The sequence below is a fragment of the Carassius auratus genome, chromosome 15 (assembly GCF_003368295.1).
Source record: "Carassius auratus strain Wakin chromosome 15, ASM336829v1, whole genome shotgun sequence".
Classification (NCBI taxonomy): domain Eukaryota; kingdom Metazoa; phylum Chordata; class Actinopteri; order Cypriniformes; family Cyprinidae; genus Carassius; species Carassius auratus.
In genome coordinates, this window is record NC_039257.1 from 205,122 (window position 1) to 223,844 (window position 18,723).

Sequence of the window (18,723 nt, forward strand, 5' to 3'; positions counted from 1 at the left end):
AGTATTTTCCTATTTAATGCTGTTCAGTTGCTTTATTAAAATCTATATTGTTAAAATATAGGACTAAACAAATAAAGGTAACTTGACTTGACTTTGGCCTGGGTCCCACCTGGCACTGCATGCTCCAAGTCCCTTCTGTCATCCCCCGGCCCCTCCCTCCATCTGATCCACCCTGGCTCCTCCTGTTTCCTCCTTGGCTCCTTCCTTCGTCGTCACTTCCCTGGATGCTGTCCCTCCTTCTGTTGTTGTTACAGTGCGGGATACATTTTCCGGGAGGGGGGAGTAATGTCCGATTAGTCATTCGGTTCACATGTGTTCCTCCCAATTCCCCCGTTATCCTGTGTATATAGCCCCAGTCTGTTCAGTCTGTGTTTATCGGGTTGAAAACTTTCAACTCGATCTGATAATTTGCATGATGTTGTCACACAAGGCAATCATCGAAGAGCTTATCGACACATCCGGTTGTATCAGAAAATAGAGGAGAGCATTATTGTGGCTAAAAATCTGAAAGCTATAGGGTATATAACAGTGTATAATAGTTATATTGTCACTATAAACTGGGTGCCCATCATCAAGTACCGCTGGAGGTGGCTGTAATCCAGGTGCTGTTCCTGGAGAAGATGGTAAAATCACTTGTTGTGTCCCGCGTGAAAGGGTCTTTAAAGGGTTGGTTGATCAGCTTTTTTGAAGGCTTGATTGTTTTTATGGGTGTGCACTGTAACGTGTTCATGCTACATTGAAAAAAAAAAAACTGAAAACCTTGCATTATTTTTCACATATTTTAACTTTATTTTACACTGGATTTTTACACATAAAATTGGACTTTTCTATTGACTTCTAGTTCTATGAAGCCCCTCTCATAGAAATACTCAATGGTCTCAGTTTGGTTAGCTGGCTCAGTGTTGGTCCAATGCTAGATCGAGGTCATCATCAGTCAAAGTCAAGTCACCTTAATTCATATAGTGCTTTAAACAAAATACATTGCGTCAAAGCAACTGAACAACATTCATTAGGAAAACAGTGTCTCAATAATGCAAAATGATAGTTAAAGGCAGTTCATCATTGAATTCAGTGATGTCATCTCTGTTCAGTTAAGTGTCTGTACATTTATTTGCAATCAAGTCAATGATATCGCTGTAGATGAAGTGACCCCAACTAAGCAAGCCAGAGGCGACAGCGGCAAGGAACCGAAACTCCATCGGTGACAGAATGGAGAAAAAAACCTTGGGAGAAACCAGGCTCAGTTGGGGTCAGTTCTCCTCTGACCAGACGAAACCAGTAGTTCAATTCCAGACTGCAGCAAAGTCAGATTGTGCAGAAGAATCATCTGTTTTCCAGTTTACCTAATTAATGCAGCCTAAAAATCCTTTAACGGATTTGGATATTAAAAGCATATTAGTATGTTATGTGTATGCCAGGTTAAAGAGATGGGTCTTCAATCTAGATTTAAACTGCAAGAGTGTGTCTGGCTGCCGCTTCGACAGAGATTGTACAAGAAATAAAGCTACGGTGTCTGCAAGGACACCCGGCAGACCGGGAGACTCTGCATTCCCGGTGTTCGTGCTAGGAGGAAAAGAGCATGGTCTGTGGACGACGGCAGGCCAGCAATCAAGAGAGCATATTCAGCAGCCAGCGGAGAACCCAGAGAGTGTTTGTTTGAATGGTGTATTGGCAATGGCAACAACAAAATAGGAATTGACAACGATTCTTTAAACACAAAGAAGAAAGTACCTCATCAACAGAGCTCTTTGGCTTGTACTTTTCCCCCGGGAGACTCTGCTCAGCTCGTACCATCAGGTGTGTGTGTGTGTGTGTGTGTGTGTGTGTGTGTGTGTGTGTGTCATGGCGGCGGCAGGCTCACACGCGGTTCCGCTGCACTAAAAATGTAACATCTACACCCGTCGTAGCTGCTGTCCAAAAAGGAAAATATCCAGTTATGTTAATATCAGAACTGCTCACAAGTTGCATCCAAAGCTGCTTTAAAAAGCGTTTGTTGTTCCTGAAAGTAACCATTTGTATGCCACCTGGGCAAACTTTGAACAGTACAATCACCCACTTTCTGACCAAGAATGGATGTGCTTTCAGGCACAGGAGAGAGAGTTCAAGAAAACCCTGGATGTTAAACTAATTAATGACAGACAATACAATTCACTGGAACTAACCCACGTCACTGACTAAACTAGAGTAAAGCATCTACTGCATATGTTGAATAACGATGACCCTACAGTTCGTGAAGTTGCCCGGCGCTCACTGTTGCTGGATCTGAGCAAACGCAAGGTCCCCTATGCTGCAGACGGAGAACCAGGTTTCCTCGGTTTCCAGAAGAAACCTAGTGGAAAGCTGGATACCAGAGCTATGGGATTCGGAGTACGCTCGGATTGGCCAGATCTGAATGATTTGTGCAGCAATAACAACATACAGCTGAACTGGGCACATACTGGCGGGGAGCAGGTGAATATCAGTCAGGGGCAGACTATGGATCCAAATGTGTATGTTGAGGCGTCTATCCATCACACTGGAACCAGTGAGAGGTTGAACAGTCGGACGTGCAGGTATGAAATCCTCCAATACTTTCAAGCACAACAGCGTGATTACTGGGTTAACCTGCGTCTTCAAGGGAAACTTGCATGATCATACAGTCTCACACTCTGCGTTACAAAATTCAGCCATCAACGAAGATATCCTAAAATTTGTTATTAAAGCTCGGCTGCAAACTCTCAAGACCAAATACAAACTCTCTTTGTGGTTCCCAAAACACCATGAACCATTCTGTTTACTACACAGCAATAAGATAAAGTAATCCACAGCGCACATACTGAACGGATGCCCCGCGTTTAAAGGACTTTACATCGCGCTTCATGATCGCATCGTAAACATAACAGCTCAAGAACTGCTCAAAGTATCTGGACAAAGTGCAATACATACAAACAAAACTGTTAAAACTAGCTGGTTATTAATCCTGACTGATAATAATATAAGCTCCCTTAGAAGTGTTCTCAGGGAAAACCCAAACACTCCGGACATTGTAGTCATCAATGAACTTTCTAAGAACATTCTGATTCTAGAATCTAGCTGATTCTAGTCTGAACTAGCTGATGCATGAAATCAGCACCCTGATGTAGAGCTAGACTGGCTGAAAAATATACAAATACTCATGTTAAATGTTTAAATACTAATAACATAAGATTTTTTTCCAAAGGCCTTAAATTACAAAATACTAACAATGTCTTAAAACGCGCTAGAAAAATACAATGTGTTAAATCTTCCTAGCAACATGCCAAAATATTCTCTTTGTAAAGTGAAGCTTGATCTTCTGAACTTTTCTGTTCTTTTTCTTTGTGACACTGTAACTGTTGAAATAGTGTCAACGACGGAAGGACGAACTGTCGTTCTGAAGACTGGTACTAAACTACAGCACGGTGAAGAGATCAAGTGGTGGTTCGGAGATGACCACAATCTCATAACCCAATTCAGTAGATGGACCATTACAGATGATGATATAAATTGTGATGTTACTGATGAGAGATTCAGAAACAAAGTGCAGCTGGGTGGTAAGACTGGAGATCTCATTATCAGTTATATCAGGACCATTCACTCTGGAGTCTACAGAGTACAGATCACCGGCAAAACCAGAAAAAACCAAATACAAGAAGAAATTCTTTGTTACTGTCAATGGTGAGTAGATCAGTAATCATGCACTGTGTGAACAGTTTAAATTATCTGAGCTTAACACAAATTCCCAAAGTGTAACATAATTGTAGTTACTGTACATATTTGTTTTGTTTTTTATTGTTAAAATAAAATTTAAGATATAAAGTCATAACATTACTTGACTGTTATATCATCACTAAATGTGAACTATTATTTCACTTCTCTCTGAACTGAGGCATTAATATATGTTTTAGACAGAAACATTATGAATTTCAGTGAAGCTGCTTCAAAACAATGTGTATTGTGAAATGTTCTTATAGAAATATACTTAAGTTGTGAAACTAAAAGTCTGTTCACACCATGCACAATAACAATAAAGATATTTATAAATTCAAAAGAATAGTTTCCACATAACAACTGTAATGATAACGACACAGAACGTGTTTGTGTGGATGCTAATATAGTTATTTTTATAGTTATTGTTCTTGGTGTGAATGGGCCTTAAAGGGTAAAATTGCAGAAGAGAAGTAGAAATGTTTTGAGAGAAATCACACTATTACAAGAAAAGTTGTGAAGATTAATAATAGGTATTCATAATTAATTCAGATTTCAGAGGAGCTGAAAACATGAACATTTAGTGATGAAAAAATGCCATCAAAATGAATTAGTTGAAAATGCTAATTAAAGTAATTCACTCTTTGTTTTCTGTTTTTGTATTTCTGTGTGTTGTTTTCACATCAAGTGGAGAAAGTAGGAGTGATGGTTGGAGAATCTGTCACTCTAAAGACTGATATTGAAATAAAGGAAGGAGATCTGATCCTGTGGACCTTTGGAGTTAAAAAACGTCTCATTGTTAAAGCTGAATCAGGAAAAACTACTATTAGTGAGAGCTTCAGAGGCAGACTGGAGCTAAACGAACTGCTGATCAATGGATCTCTGACTATCACAAACATCACAGATGCAGACTTTGGACATTTTCAACTACAGGTCCTCAATGACGAACGGAACAGATTCAGGAGATTCAATGTGATCAAAGGTGAGTAGAACAATAATCATGCACTGTGTGAACAGATTAGATGATCTAAACTAAACACAAATTTCCAAAGTGCAACGTAATTGTAGTTGCTGTTATTTTTAGTTTTTCATTGTTAAAATAAAAATTTAAGATATAAAGTCATAACATTACTTGACTGTTATATCATCACTAAATGTGAACTATTATTTCACTTCTCTCTGAACTGAGGCATTAATATATGTTTTAGACAGAAACATTATGAATTTCAGTGAAGCTGCTTCAAAAGAATGTGTATTGTGAAATTTTCTTATAGACATATCCTGAAGTTATGAAACTAAAAGTCTGTTCACACCATGCACAATAACAATAAAGATATTTATAAAAACCTTTCTAAATCCAAAAGAATAGTGTCCACATCACAACTATAATGATAACGACACAGAATGATGTAATTGGAATAACTTTCTAAATATTTTTTTCAGTTGATGAGTGATAAAAAATATTGTCAGCCAATCACAGTCTATTCTGCTTTGAAGAGCTTGAGCACTTAAAGCTCAAAATGACAAACTGCAGCGTGTGCTTATAATAAACAGAACAATATTGTGTATTTGTGTGGATGCTTATAAAGTTATCTTTGTAGTTATTGTTCTTGCTGTGAATGGGCCTTAAAGGGTTACACCATCGCAAAATGAAAATTTAGTCATTAATCACTGACCCTCATGTCATTTCAAACCTGTAAAAGCTTCGTTCATCATCAGAACACAATTTAAGATATTTTCACAGATGTGGAACGCTCTTCTGTGTTAGTCGCGCCACAAGGATACATTTTTTATGTGTATTTAAGCTTTGGTTTGAATGAAAACTCGCGTCTGACACAGAAGAGCGTTCCACATCTGTGTACAGCTGAGAATTGTAAAAATGGCACTGTGCTGATTTGGAGAGACACAGAGGAGAGGAATTGTTGAATAAAGTCGTAATTTTTGTTTTCGTCAAGTAAAAAAGTATTCTCATCGCTTCATAATGTTACAGTTGATTCACTGATGACAGATGGAGTATTCTGACGATGCTTTTCATACTTTTCTGGACTTTGACAGTGTAAGTTGCTTGTCAGTCTATGGGACAGTCTCAAGCATCCCGGTTTTCATCCAAAATATCTTAAATCATGTTCTGAAGTTGAACAAAGTTTTTACAGGTTTGGAACGTAATGAGGATAAGTGATTAATGACTAAATTTTCATTTTGCGATGGTGTAACCCTTTAAAGGAGTAATATTGCAGAAATGAAGTAGAAATGTTTTGAGAGAAATCACAATATTACAAGAAGTGTTGATGACAAGTATGTCGATATGTATCTGCCAACTGTAGTTTACTTGGGTAAATACTGCATATTTTCATTATCCATGTTATTACCTTACAGCTATTTAGGAAAGAGTATGAAAATATTCTACTCAAGTAAAAGTACCATTACATTAAATAAAAAGTATCAGTCTAAAAATCTACTCAATTAAAAGTAAGACGTATCTCATTTAACATTTACTCGGAGTGAAAATTACTTAGTTACATTTTAACAGTGACAGGGAGGAAAAAATGGGATAGGCCAAGAGCAATAATTAAACACACCTGGTCCAGCTAATCTAATCAATCAGGCTTATTTGAAAACTACATGATATGTGTGTGTGCTGGAGCAGGGTAAGAACTAAACTCTGTAGTAACTGAGTTTGACACCCCTGGGGCAGGCCTATTAATCTCAAACTATAGTTGTTTTTAATTAAAATAATCAGTTATTTAGAATTTAAAAAAATTAATCCGTATCAACAAAATAAAAAAATTAAATGCAGAGGAAACAGAAGGTTAACTGGAAATGGTATTTGCCCACTGTTTAATGCAAGACATGAATGCATTTATCCTCCAGTTACAAATGCAGAAATAATGTTTTGATATATAAGACATAAAATGTTAAATACTCATTTGAAATTGAAAATAATAATAATAATAAAATCAGAAGGTACTTTAAATGTGAAATTAAAACAGCCAGTAGGTGTCAGACAGTCACTGTTAATAAGTGAGTCATTGCGATTAAACCAAATAATTTAAACTGGTGATTCAATCAGGTTCGACACACTGTCACTGCGGAAAGAGGCAAAACTGTGCTATGGTGGCTGTGTTTGGAATAATTTTTGTTGTCGAAATAGAGTAAAAACAGGCAATGTGCCGTCTAAAACGCAAGCCTCTTAATTAACTTCTTGTTTATTGAACTGTTGTAAAAAAAAATTAATAAAAAAAATCTGTATGTAATCATGCAGATTTTTGATGGAAAAAACAGCACTCTTTGTGTGATATTGATTAACTATATGAAATGATATAAATATATAGATTTTCTGCCCCCATAGTATGCCGCGGCTGTTTTCAAGGAAAGACTTCTATAGATTCATACTGTAATAATATTATCTGTGTATTTTGTCATTATATAATGCTCTGTTGTTTCAGCATGTATAGAGACAATCAAGTGGAGCTGTAACATCATACATGTGTAGATTTATATGAAGCAGAACAGTTTTTTTTTTTCTTTTTAATTTCTGTGATCTCCGTTTTGTTTTAGATTCCAAAGAAGGCAAAGATTGGGAACCGATGTTAATGACCCCACTGCCATCTCAAGTGTGTGAAATCTATGATGAGTAGCAGGAGATGAGTTCACCTCAATAAGACACACCACTCTCAATCTTTGTGACTTCATCAACTGAACAATGTCCATACATCTCAATGTTCATATTATTCATCCTAAACAGTATGTGAGATTAGAATAAGTGTGTCCTAAGGGGCACTGGTGTGCATGTCTGAGGTACAGATGCATTTTGTTAGGGCTCTTCTCCAAGGCCTCGACAAAGTTATTATTTTACAAAACTACAAAAGAAATGATAACGATTCTAAACAGTTTTCACCTGATTCAGCATGTGCATGGACCCACACACAAAGGTGGACACACTCTGGATCTAATCATCAGTAGGGGTCTAAACTTTTCATTCATTGTTATTAAGGACGTAGCACTATCTGATCACTTCTGTATTTTCTTTGATATATTGATCTCTGCTACCACTGAATCTAGATCTGTCTCTGTCAGAAGGAGATGCATAAACGAGAACACAAGTGTACTATTTATGGAGGCTATATCTTTAACACCAAGCAATTCTGCAGACTCTGTTGATATTCTCCTTGATTCCTTTAACTCGAAAGGTTTTTTTTATTTTTTGTTTTTTTTTATTGCAAATTAAAACGTTGTGTCTTATACAAGGTAAAATATCAATGTCATATATATACACATACAGAAAACAGAGGAACATACAAAACACCCACAGAAAAAAATAAAAAAAATAAACTAGATATAAATTTCAATATAGTGATGTATGCAGGTACATTGGTAAGTTTAAACAATTTGTTTAACTGAAAAGTTAAGAATGTTATTGATGATATTGCTCCAGTAATAGTCAGTAAGAAAATTAGCATTTACATTTAAGAGACGCTTTTTAGTCACTTTTTTTTTTTTACTTTTTACTAACGTGTTCCCTGGGAATCGAACCCACAACCTTGTGTTGCTAACGCAATACTTTACCACTTGAGCCATAGGACCGACTGGCATACAGAAATCAGTTTGGAGGAGATCAACAGCAGTTCAGACTATGAAAAGACAATGGAGAGAAGCTGAGCGAATGTGGAGGAAGACAAAACTTGAAATTCACTATAGCATCTATAAAGACAGCCTTCATGATTTTAATGTGAAATTATACAGAAATAATACAGAATTTCTTCTCAAACCTTATAAACAGTAACTTAACACTCGTACTCTTTTTGCCACTGTTGAGAGACTGACCATGTACATTTAGCTGACACTTTTATCCAAAGCGACTTACAATTGCTCTATATGTAAGAGGTCGCACGCCTCTGGAGCAACTAGGGGTTAAATGTCTTGCTCAGGGACACATTGGTGTCTCACAGTGGATTCGAACCCGGGTCTCTCACACCAAAAGCATGTGTCTTATCCACTGCGCCAACACCACCTGACAAACCACACTGACAAACCCCCCAAGTCAGATTCCCAGTGAAATGCTCTCATCCAGAAAATGCAATGAGTTTGCTTCTTTCTTTTCTGAGAAGATCATAAATATCAGGAAGGCGATTAGCACATCCTCAAGTAATGCAGAGGTCAGAGGGATTAGGCCACAATATCAAAAAGATACTATGTCTACTTTTGAAGCAATCGATAGCAAAATTCTGGAAGACATAGTGCAACACCTAAAATCATCAACCTGTTGTCTTGACACACTTCCCACATCTTTTTTCAAAAGTGTGCTTAACTGCTTAGAAGCAGATCTCTTAGAAGTGGTGAATGCCTCACTTCTTTCTGGGACATTTCCAAACTCCTTAAAAACTGCAGTTGTTAAGACCCTCCTGAAAAAGAGCAATCTTGATAACACTATTTTGAGCAATTTTAAACCAATTTCTAATCTTCATTTTATAGGCAAAATTACAGAAAAGGTAGTTTTTAATGAGCTGAACAAATACTTAAACTCAAATGGATACCTGGACAATTTTCAATCTGGTTTTCGACCGCATCACAGCACAGAGACAGCACTCATTAAGATAATAAATGATATTCGCTTAAATTGTGACTCTGGCAAAATGTCGGTGCTGGTATTGCTAGACCTCAGTGCTGCGTTTGACACTGTCGATCATAACATACTACTAGAGAGACTGGAAAACTGGGTCGGGCTTTCTGGGATGGTACTCAAATGGTTCAGGTCATACTTAGAAGAGAGAGGCTATTATGTGAGTCTAGGAGAGCATAAGTCTAAGTGAACGTCCATGACATGCGGAGTCCCACAAGGCTCAATTCTAGCACCGCTCTTGTTTAGCCTGTATATGCTTCCACTAAGTCAAATAATGAGAAAGAACCAAATTGCCTATCACAGCTATGCTGATGATACCCAGATTTACCTAGCCTTATCTCCAAATGACTACAGCCCCATTGACTCCCTCTGCCAATGCATTGATGAAATTAATAGTTGGATGTGCCAGAACTATCTTCAGTTAAATAAGTAAAAAACTGAAGTCATTGCATTTGGAAACAAAGAAGAAGTTTTCAAGGTGAATGCATACCTTGACTCTAGGGGTCAAACAACTAAAAATCAAGTCAGGAATCTTGGTGTGATTCTGGACACAGACCCTAGTTTCAGTAGTCATGTTAAAGCAGTAACTAAATCAGCATAATATCATCTAAAAAACTTTGCAAGAATAAGATATTTAGTTTCCAGTCAAGACAACTGCGGGTGTCGCTGTTGGACAGTTTTATTCCTGCTTCCTGCTGGCCTTGCTGCTGTTTGTGGTCGTACCTCCATGTAGCTTTGTTTTTTCTGTAGAATCTTTATCTAACTTTCACTCTCTTTTGTTTAAAGTGATAAAATATTACTTAATTCCCGCTATATTTCTGATATTATCTATCAATCTAATCTGCATTAGCATTAGCTTGTCATTAGCATTTCCATTCGAACCTATCGCTGTTTTCTTTTCTCCTCTCCTCTCCTCTCTCACGCTGCAGTTTTTCACAAGTTCATCAAACACCCGCAGTAAGAATATTTCATCAAGCACGGTGAGTAATGGCTTCTCCTGCCATCGTTATTTGCACCTCTTGCCACATGTACAGTTTATCTATCTCTGTCGCTGATGAGGGATTCACATGTGATAAATGCAGGGAAATAGTTAGGCTGACAGAGAAGATTTCAGAATTAGAGACACGCATCCAAACTTTAATTGAGGACAGTAAGAATGTTAGGGCTCTAGATATGGCTTTGGATGCGTCTAGCTCAGGGATTCCTGTACATTGTCCGGTTCCAGCAGAGCCCCTGCAGCAGGGCAACTGGGTGACGGTGAGGCAGCGTAGTCGTGGGTCAAAACACCGCTCTTCTGTTCCGATCCAAACATTAAACAGGTTCTCCCCACTCAGTGATGCACCCACTGAGAAACCTGATGAAAGTGCTCTAGTTATTGGCGATTCTATTGTACAGAACGTGAATATAGAGACACCAGCCACCATAGTCAAATGTTTACCGGGAGCCAGAGCGCCTGACATCTTGGCAAATTTAAAAGTGCTGGCTAATGCTAAACGTAAATACAGTAAGATTGTTATTCATGCCGGCGCTAATGATGTTCGACTTCGCCAGTCTGAGATCACTAAAAATAACTTTAAAGAGGTGTTCTCTGTAGAAATATGGCAAATAGTCTTAGTGTTTATACTTGACTAACTGGGGCCCAGGTCAGGAAGCAGACAGACTGGCTAAACCGACCGTCTGCTAGCTGCCTCCCGTCACAGAGGTCAGTTAATTCTCAGCACATAGAGACTCTTTCACCTAGATATCACACTATAGAGACTGTGTCTGTTCCCCGAACTAGAAAATACAAAAAACGTCCAAACCAAGTTAAGGTTAACAATTTAATTGAGGTTCAACAAATAAAAAACAGATGCAATATGGATAAACAAATGATGAAGCTTGGCTTATTGAATATCAGATCCATTTCTACGAAACACTTTTTGTAAATAATATGATAACTGATCATAATATAGATGTGCTCTGTTTGACAGAAACTTGGCTAAAACCTGATGATTACATTATTTTAAATGAGTCCACCCCCCAAGATTACTGTTATAAACACGAGCCGCATCTAAAAGGCAAAGGGGGAGGAGTTGCTTCAATTTATAACAACGTTTTCAGGATTTCTCAGAGGGCAGGCTTCAAGTTTAACTCGTTTGAAGTAATGGTGCTTCATATAACATTATCCAGAGAAACCAATGTTAATGATAAATCCCCTGTTATGTTTGTACTGGCTACTGTACACAGGCCACCAGGCCACCATACAGACTTTATTAAAGAGTTTGGTGATTTTACATCCGAGTTAGTTCTGGCTGCAGATAAAGTTTTAATAGTTGGTGATTTTAATATCCATGTTGCATCCATCCATCTTCTTCCGCTTATTCGGGGCCGGGTCTCTGGGGCAGCAGTATAAGCAGAGATGCCCAGACTTCACTCTCCCTAGACACTCCCTCCAGCTCTTCCGGGGGGATACCGAGGCATTCCTAGGCCAGCCGAGAGACATAGTCCCTCCAGCATGTCGTCTGTCTTCCCCGGGGCCTCCTCCCGGTGGGACGTGCCCGAAACACCTTCCCAGCAGGCATCTGGAACACTCTTTCTGAGTGGCAGAGCTCCTCACTAAATCTCTAAGGGAGCGCCCAGCCACCCTGTGGAGAAAGCTCATTTCGCCTGTATCCGGGATCTTGTCCTTTCGGTCATGACCCACAGCTCATGACCATAGGTGAGAGTAGGAATATAGATTGACCGGTAAATCGAGAGCTTCACCTTGCAGCTCAGCTCCTTCTTCACCAAGACAGACAGGTACAACAAATCAAGTCAAGTCACCTGTATTTATATAGTGCTTTAAACAAAATACATTGCGTCAAAGCAACTGAACAACATTCATTAGGAAAACAGTGTGTCAATAATGCAAAATGATAGTTAAAGGCAGTTCATCATTGAATTCAGTGATGTCATCTCTGTTCAGTTTAAATAGTGTCTGTGCATTTATTTGCAATCAAGTCAATGATATCGCTGTAGATGAAGTGACCCCAACTAAGCAAGCCAGAGGCGACAGCGGCAAGGATTATTGACACACTGTTTTCCTAATGAATGTTGTTCAGTTGATTTGACGCTATCCTTTTTGTTTAAAACGTTATATAAATAAAGGTGACTTGACTTGACTTTCAAATCTAGACTCAAAACTCATCTGTTTAGCTGTGCCTTTATTGAATGAGCACTGTGCGATGTCCAAACTGATTGCACTCCATTGTACGTATTTAATGTATTTTGTCAAATTATTTTATATTTTTAAATGTTTTAAATTAATTTTAAATACGTTTTTTTTATCGTTTTCAAAGTTTTTAAATTGCTTGTTTTATTTTTGTGATTATTTCTTTTTCATGATTATTTTACTTTCTTTTATGTAAAGCACTTTGAATTACCTTTGTGTACGAAATGTGCTATATAAATAAATTTGCCTTGCCTTATTCACTGCAACAATTATAAAAAGAGGTGAGTGGGTAGAATGGAGCTTTGAAGTTAAAATTATATTCAACCAGGATGAACAGAGACTTTAATAAGACTTCATACAGTGACAGTGAGAGATTCAGAGACAGACTGGAGTTGCACTATATAACAGGAGATCATCTTCACAAAAACTGCAACCAGTGACGCTTGAGCTTATCAACTACAGATTACAAAAATATTCACAGGGATTACCCTCTTACAGTCCATGATACATGATGATCAATCAATTTCAGTATAATAATTGCTCTGAAATTGACACCAATTTACACCAAACTCAACAGTAGTAGTAGTTTCATATTAGTGCACATTAGTGAAGATTGTCAGTTTGATGATAAATGTTTTTTTGACTTCTTGGAATTGATGACATATTTGACCTCCAAATCCTCTTTTCTACAGCACTATTAAAAGTGAGTAAAGAGGTTCTTGATCAGCAGAAGATGAGTTCAGTTTGATGAGATAGACTCTGGACACAAGCAGTTTGGAGAATGAATGGGTAGATGTCCTGAAATCAATCTGTCTGGTTCTCTACATTATAAAGTACTTTTGTATTCATGCTGAAGCACTTGACTGATAAACTTACCTTAAAACACTTATTCTTAAACACTTATTTATTATTATTCACTTCTGTTTTCATTACTATTCTCTTTTAAAATCATTTGAGTAAATGTTTATATAAACTATTTATAAATGAATATCTGATCTTTCTGTCTGATCATTACTTAACATTACCTGTAGAGTACAATCACTCATTAATTTGTACTCTGATACAGCTGTGTGTGAAAAGTGTGTGATTTATTATTTAATGCTGTATGAATTTATGTTTGATAATAAGTTTGTGATACATTTTTAGTCATACAGAAAACTGTATGTTTATGTTTTTGTTACATTTTCTGCTGTTATAGATGAATTGATCTGGAGTCTGTGAACTTAGAAATCTAATATTAATACCTCCTGTTTAGATCAGGATTACAGGAGTTATCAATCAGAGTTACTGAGATGAAGGCACAAGCTGAAACACTTATAATTTTTTTTTTATCTCCTGCTACAATAAAGAGATTTTAAGAGTAAAGATCTTGAGCAATGTGTAATACTGTAAGACAAAATCAAATCTTCAGAGCTTACTGCATCGGTAACAGCAGAAATCTTCATTGTGATCACTTAAACCACAATCTGACCAGAGAGTAATGTGATGTTAAAGCCAGCTGACAGAGAACGTTCCCAGAACATTCACTGATGTTCTTTAAAAGTGTGTATAAATGTTAGTTCAAAATGTTATTAAAATAATGTTTTAGGAACATTCATATAATGTTGTAAACATTCTTGTAACGTTGAGAGAAAACATTTTTAGAACAAAGGAGAATGTGGTGCTGGTCCTTCAATGATTTTGGAGATGACGTCTGTGAAGTGAAGTTTACACTGACTCTTCGTTTCAAATAGAGTTAAAAACACAATTACTGACATTTAAAGGGAGAGCTAACAATCTTTATATTCCTTTATTTTCATGTTACATGATTAACAGAGTTCATAAGCCTCATTTTCTCACCAAAAATTACTTTCTTTTATTTTTTTCTTAAACCCACTTTTGAAATACAACAAATTCAAATGACTTTATTTCCATTTCAAACACTTCATGAGTTCTTTACAGTGCAGATTTAAAAAATGACTCCGCTAATTTTAGAGTAAATAAACACAGTTAGAAAATGTTCATTGCTTTTCATGAAGATGTCAGCGGAACGAGACGGAAAACTCTTTCTAGAGACTCCAGCGTCCCGAGGATCGACAAAGACACGGCGTCCAGTTTACTTGTCATGTTACAGAGCATCAGGAGTAACACACACACACACACACACACACACACACACACACATGGTGAAACTAAAGTCAGCTGATCCTCACTGAGTGTAACTGTTAAACACACGCTGCAGTGAAGCTGCATTCAGACAGAAACACACAAGTCCTGGTCCAGACTTCAGATCGGATCAAACTCAGACAACGGTGTTCAGGGCACGAGCGAGAGCTTCTGAGGACTACAGGACACACGACTAGCCCTTAAACCAGACGCCCAGCCACAGCGGCATCATCCAATCAGAGCTCACACGCTGAAAGATCATTGGCTGAGAGAGCTGTCAATCAAAGAGCTGAAGAGCTCAGGAGGGATTCATTATACCGTTTAAATGTCTTTAATATATGAATGTGTACATACAACTTGTTCTCCGAGAACTTTAAAATAAATAAATCTGGTAAACAAGAAAATCAGGGACGGACGCTTCACAAATTCAATCACGCAGAAAACTAATGTGTGTGTGCGTGGATTCAGTGTGTGTAAATCATCTCTAAAATGGCTTTTTTATATCGTTTTTTCTCTAATCGTTTGGCAGTCAGTGGATTCAGCTCATTTCTGTCCAACTACTTTTATAATAAATAATGAACAGAAATGATCCATCTCTATGAATAAGAATAGTAGTGCAGCCGCTACAAAGGTAAATCTAGTTTTAGAACGAGATATTTAAATATTTGTATTAAAAATCTTTGTTTAGTATCTAATTTCAGTTTGTTACAGGAAGCATCAAAGCGCCACCGCAGATAATTAACTAATGAAGAGACCTGAACTGAAGATTCGTTTCGTTTCCATGTGAGGACATTCGATTAAACGAGTATTTACAGACGACAGATGCGACGGGATGAGCAGCGAATCGAAGCGAAGCATTCATTGGTGTCGTACAATTCAGAGTTCATACGATTTCACAGACACGCAGAAGACGAGGTTCAGGACACGAGGATCTCACACTTTACCAAAATCTTCCCACAGCACTCTACAGGTTTCCCTACAGAGCAATAGTTTTTCACGAGAGAAACAGTTCTCAGATGATCAAGGCTTTCACAGGAACCCTCCAGGAGTGGGAGGGGTTAAGTGTGTGGGCGGGGCTACACATGTGGGAGGGGTTTGGTGTGTGGGCGGGGCTACACATGTGGGAGGGGTTTAGGGCAGGGGCTGTGAAAAGAATCTCCTATCAATCTTCACAAACACAGACATAATCTGATCTGTGAATATCTTCATGATGAAGATTCAGGAGAAAATACTGTGTTCCAGTCCCTTCTGCTAGTCATTAGTCCTAAACCACATCTAAAAGACTTTACATGATCCTAGCGCTCCTTCATTAGTTTACATTAGGCAGATTTGGGAACAGACTGCAGGGTATTATGGGAAAACACAATGAAATGAACCATATTTCTAGATGATTTCACTCAGACAGAAGTCAGTGCTTGACAACAACAATATTCTTGTCTTGAAAATAGCACCTTCTTTCTTTTCTCCATGTCATATTTGTTCCTGATAATAAGACGGTGGTCCTGTCGGGGCGTAACGGTGAGCGAGGATGGACGGATGGAAACAGTCTGAGATGATCGATCGAGTTCAGAGCATCAGCGCTGAACATTAACACTTCAGAAGAACTGAGAGAACAGACAGGAGGAGGAGCCAGAATGATTGACAGACGCAGCATGAGGCGTTGATGTCCCGCCCAGTGCCAGGTTCTGAGAGAGAGAGAGAGAGAGAGAGAGAGAGAGAGAGAGAGAGAGAGAGAGAGAGAGAGAGAGAGAGGGAGAGAGGGAGAGAGGGAGAGAGAGAGAGAGAGAGAGAGAGAGAGAGAGAGGGACATGTTGATAAACTGCACCATCTGTTGGTCGACATACTGAACTACATCATTGTATATATGTGTGTGTGTGTGTGTGTGTGTGTGTGTGTGAGAGTGAGTGAGTGAGTGTGTGTGTGTGTCTGTGTGAGTGAGTCTGAGTGTGTGTGTGTCTGGTTCTCACTGTAGAGGAACACGCTGGCGTTGTGGACTCCCAGTCTGTTGGTGGCGACACACGTGTAGTTTCCGTAGTCGTCCTCCGTGACGTTTGCGACCACCAGCAGTGTGCGAGAGCCGCTGATCTGAATACTGACGCTCTGAGAGCTGGACAGTCTGACAAACACACACAGACACTCACAGATCATCATTACTGTAAACCAGATGCAGTCCAACTTACAAAATCTAATTCTGAATGTATTATTATATTTATTAATTTAGATTATTTACTGATTTCTGTAAGAACCTTAATTTTCTTGTGTTCATTCATTCATGTATGTTGTTTTTATACTGGTAATAGACAGACAGGATGAATTTCTCATGTGCAGCATTTTTATTGTATAACTATAACTATTAAAATGTATGTATTTTTATGCAATAAAAAATTATGGAATACACTATACATATTAGATTAAAGAAAAATACACACACATACATATACAAATACTTGTACACGTCATAATGTACATACACCTTGCAGAATCTGCTAAATATAGCAGATATTCAACTATTACAGACGGTTCAAACGCCCACTGATGCTCCAGAGGGAAAAACCATGCACTGAAGGAAATATTATGCCCCTTTTGACATGTTATATTGTCCTTGGGTGTCCCCAGAATGAGTCTGTGCAGTATCAGCCCAAAATAGCCAGCGGATCATTTATGATAACAGCTGGAAAATGTCATTTTTGGGGCATGTCTAAAAAAAGAGTGAATGAAATGAAAATGAGCTGCATATTCGGCCCTTCTCCAGAAGAGGGCGCCGCTTACACGTCTCTCTGCAGTGCACATCTACAGCTGAAGCTAGCAGGTAGAAGCAACATAACTGAGAGCAAGGAACCGGTGTTTAGCCTTTCATATAGGACGCGATGTTACAGAGCTCGGCCATGCTGACCTTTAGTAGGGGGGCTTCTGAACAGAATAGAGATGTGTACATTTTTCTTATTTTGCCTAGATAACATATTTTTTCATTTAGCACTGCCATTCACAAGCTATAAAAGAAACGTACATGTTTCCCAGAAGTCCCTGATTTTCAAATTAAAAATGTTTTCACCCCCGGCTCTTAATGCATGGTTTCTCCTTCTGAAGCATCAGAGAGGGATTGGACCTTCTGTAATAGCTGTGTTCGAGTCCCTCAGTTGTCCTCAGTGTGAAAAGATGGATCTCAGAATCATGCAGTCATTGTTGGAGAGGGTTCAGATACACACAAATGCTGGGAGAAACAAAGAATTAGTGAAAGCTGAAGGGCTTTTCTGAAGAAGAGACTCGTGAAACACAAAAACACAGCTGTGGATCATTCAGCTAACAACACAGTATTGAGAGTCAAGGGGATGTTAACTTTTGCCATTTTTATAAATTCAACTAGTATTTTCTCTTTTGTAAACATATATGTAACTATATGTAAACATATTTTATATGAAATATCTTCTTCAGGTCAGTACTAAATGAAAAATAACATGCATGTTGTATGATCCCTTTTATTTTTGTAAAATAATTAATTAAATATAAATGACATTTTTATTTTATTTTCTACCACTGAAGAACCACAATAAAATATATTTAAAAAAATATATAATTTGAAAATTATTTCAGGGGCTATAAAATACACTTACAGTCTTATAGTTTATAGACCACATTTAGGGCTTATTCATTATTTTTATTCAGATTTATTATGTTCACACGTTACAGACAACAAATTAAGTTGCTTGATTTTTCTTCAAATGTGAAATGTATATTTATTTTCTTGGACTGAAATATATGGAGGACAAAAAATATTTTTAAATGCTTGAAAATCATATTTATATATAGTATATATAGCAGTATGGGCTGGATGATTACTTTTATAATGTTGATAAAACAGATGTCAGAGAAATGTTAGCAGAATGAGCTAAAATCAGACAGGAAACTAAACTAAACCTTTTATTTGCACTCTACAGTATCAGACACGTTCTGGGATTGATCTGGGGATAGTGTGTTCTCTGAGTGACTGACCTGCGCTCGTCTCTGTACCACTCATACTCCGGCTGAGGAACCGCAGACGCCTCACAGTGCAGGACTCCAGCCT

The 18,723-nt window shown here is 37.9% G+C and overlaps 2 protein-coding genes across 2 annotated transcripts in view; one reads left to right on the forward strand and one right to left on the reverse strand.

Moving 5' to 3' along the window:
* LOC113114616 (uncharacterized) overlaps nucleotides 1-7,665 on the forward strand; it is a 29,229-nt gene extending 21,564 nt beyond the window's left edge. Inside the window, exons 5-7 of the mRNA XM_026281489.1 lie at nucleotides 3,363-3,675; nucleotides 4,394-4,687; nucleotides 7,264-7,665. Coding sequence (XP_026137274.1) covers nucleotides 3,363-3,675; nucleotides 4,394-4,442 — 362 coding nt within the window. The 3' untranslated portion in view covers nucleotides 4,443-4,687; nucleotides 7,264-7,665. The remainder of the gene's footprint in view (nucleotides 1-3,362; nucleotides 3,676-4,393; nucleotides 4,688-7,263) is intronic.
* A 5,015-nt stretch (nucleotides 7,666-12,680) lies between these two features.
* The window catches only part of LOC113114557 (limbic system-associated membrane protein-like), a gene marked incomplete at its 5' end in the record, with an annotated part of 8,529 nt that continues 2,486 nt past the window's right edge, over nucleotides 12,681-18,723 (reverse strand). Inside the window, 3 exons of the mRNA XM_026281448.1 lie at nucleotides 12,681-16,345; nucleotides 16,628-16,776; nucleotides 18,651-18,723. The exon at nucleotides 18,651-18,723 is cut by the window's right edge and continues 48 nt beyond it. Of these exons, the coding sequence (XP_026137233.1) occupies nucleotides 16,248-16,345; nucleotides 16,628-16,776; nucleotides 18,651-18,723 (320 nt within the window). The remainder of the gene's footprint in view (nucleotides 16,346-16,627; nucleotides 16,777-18,650) is intronic.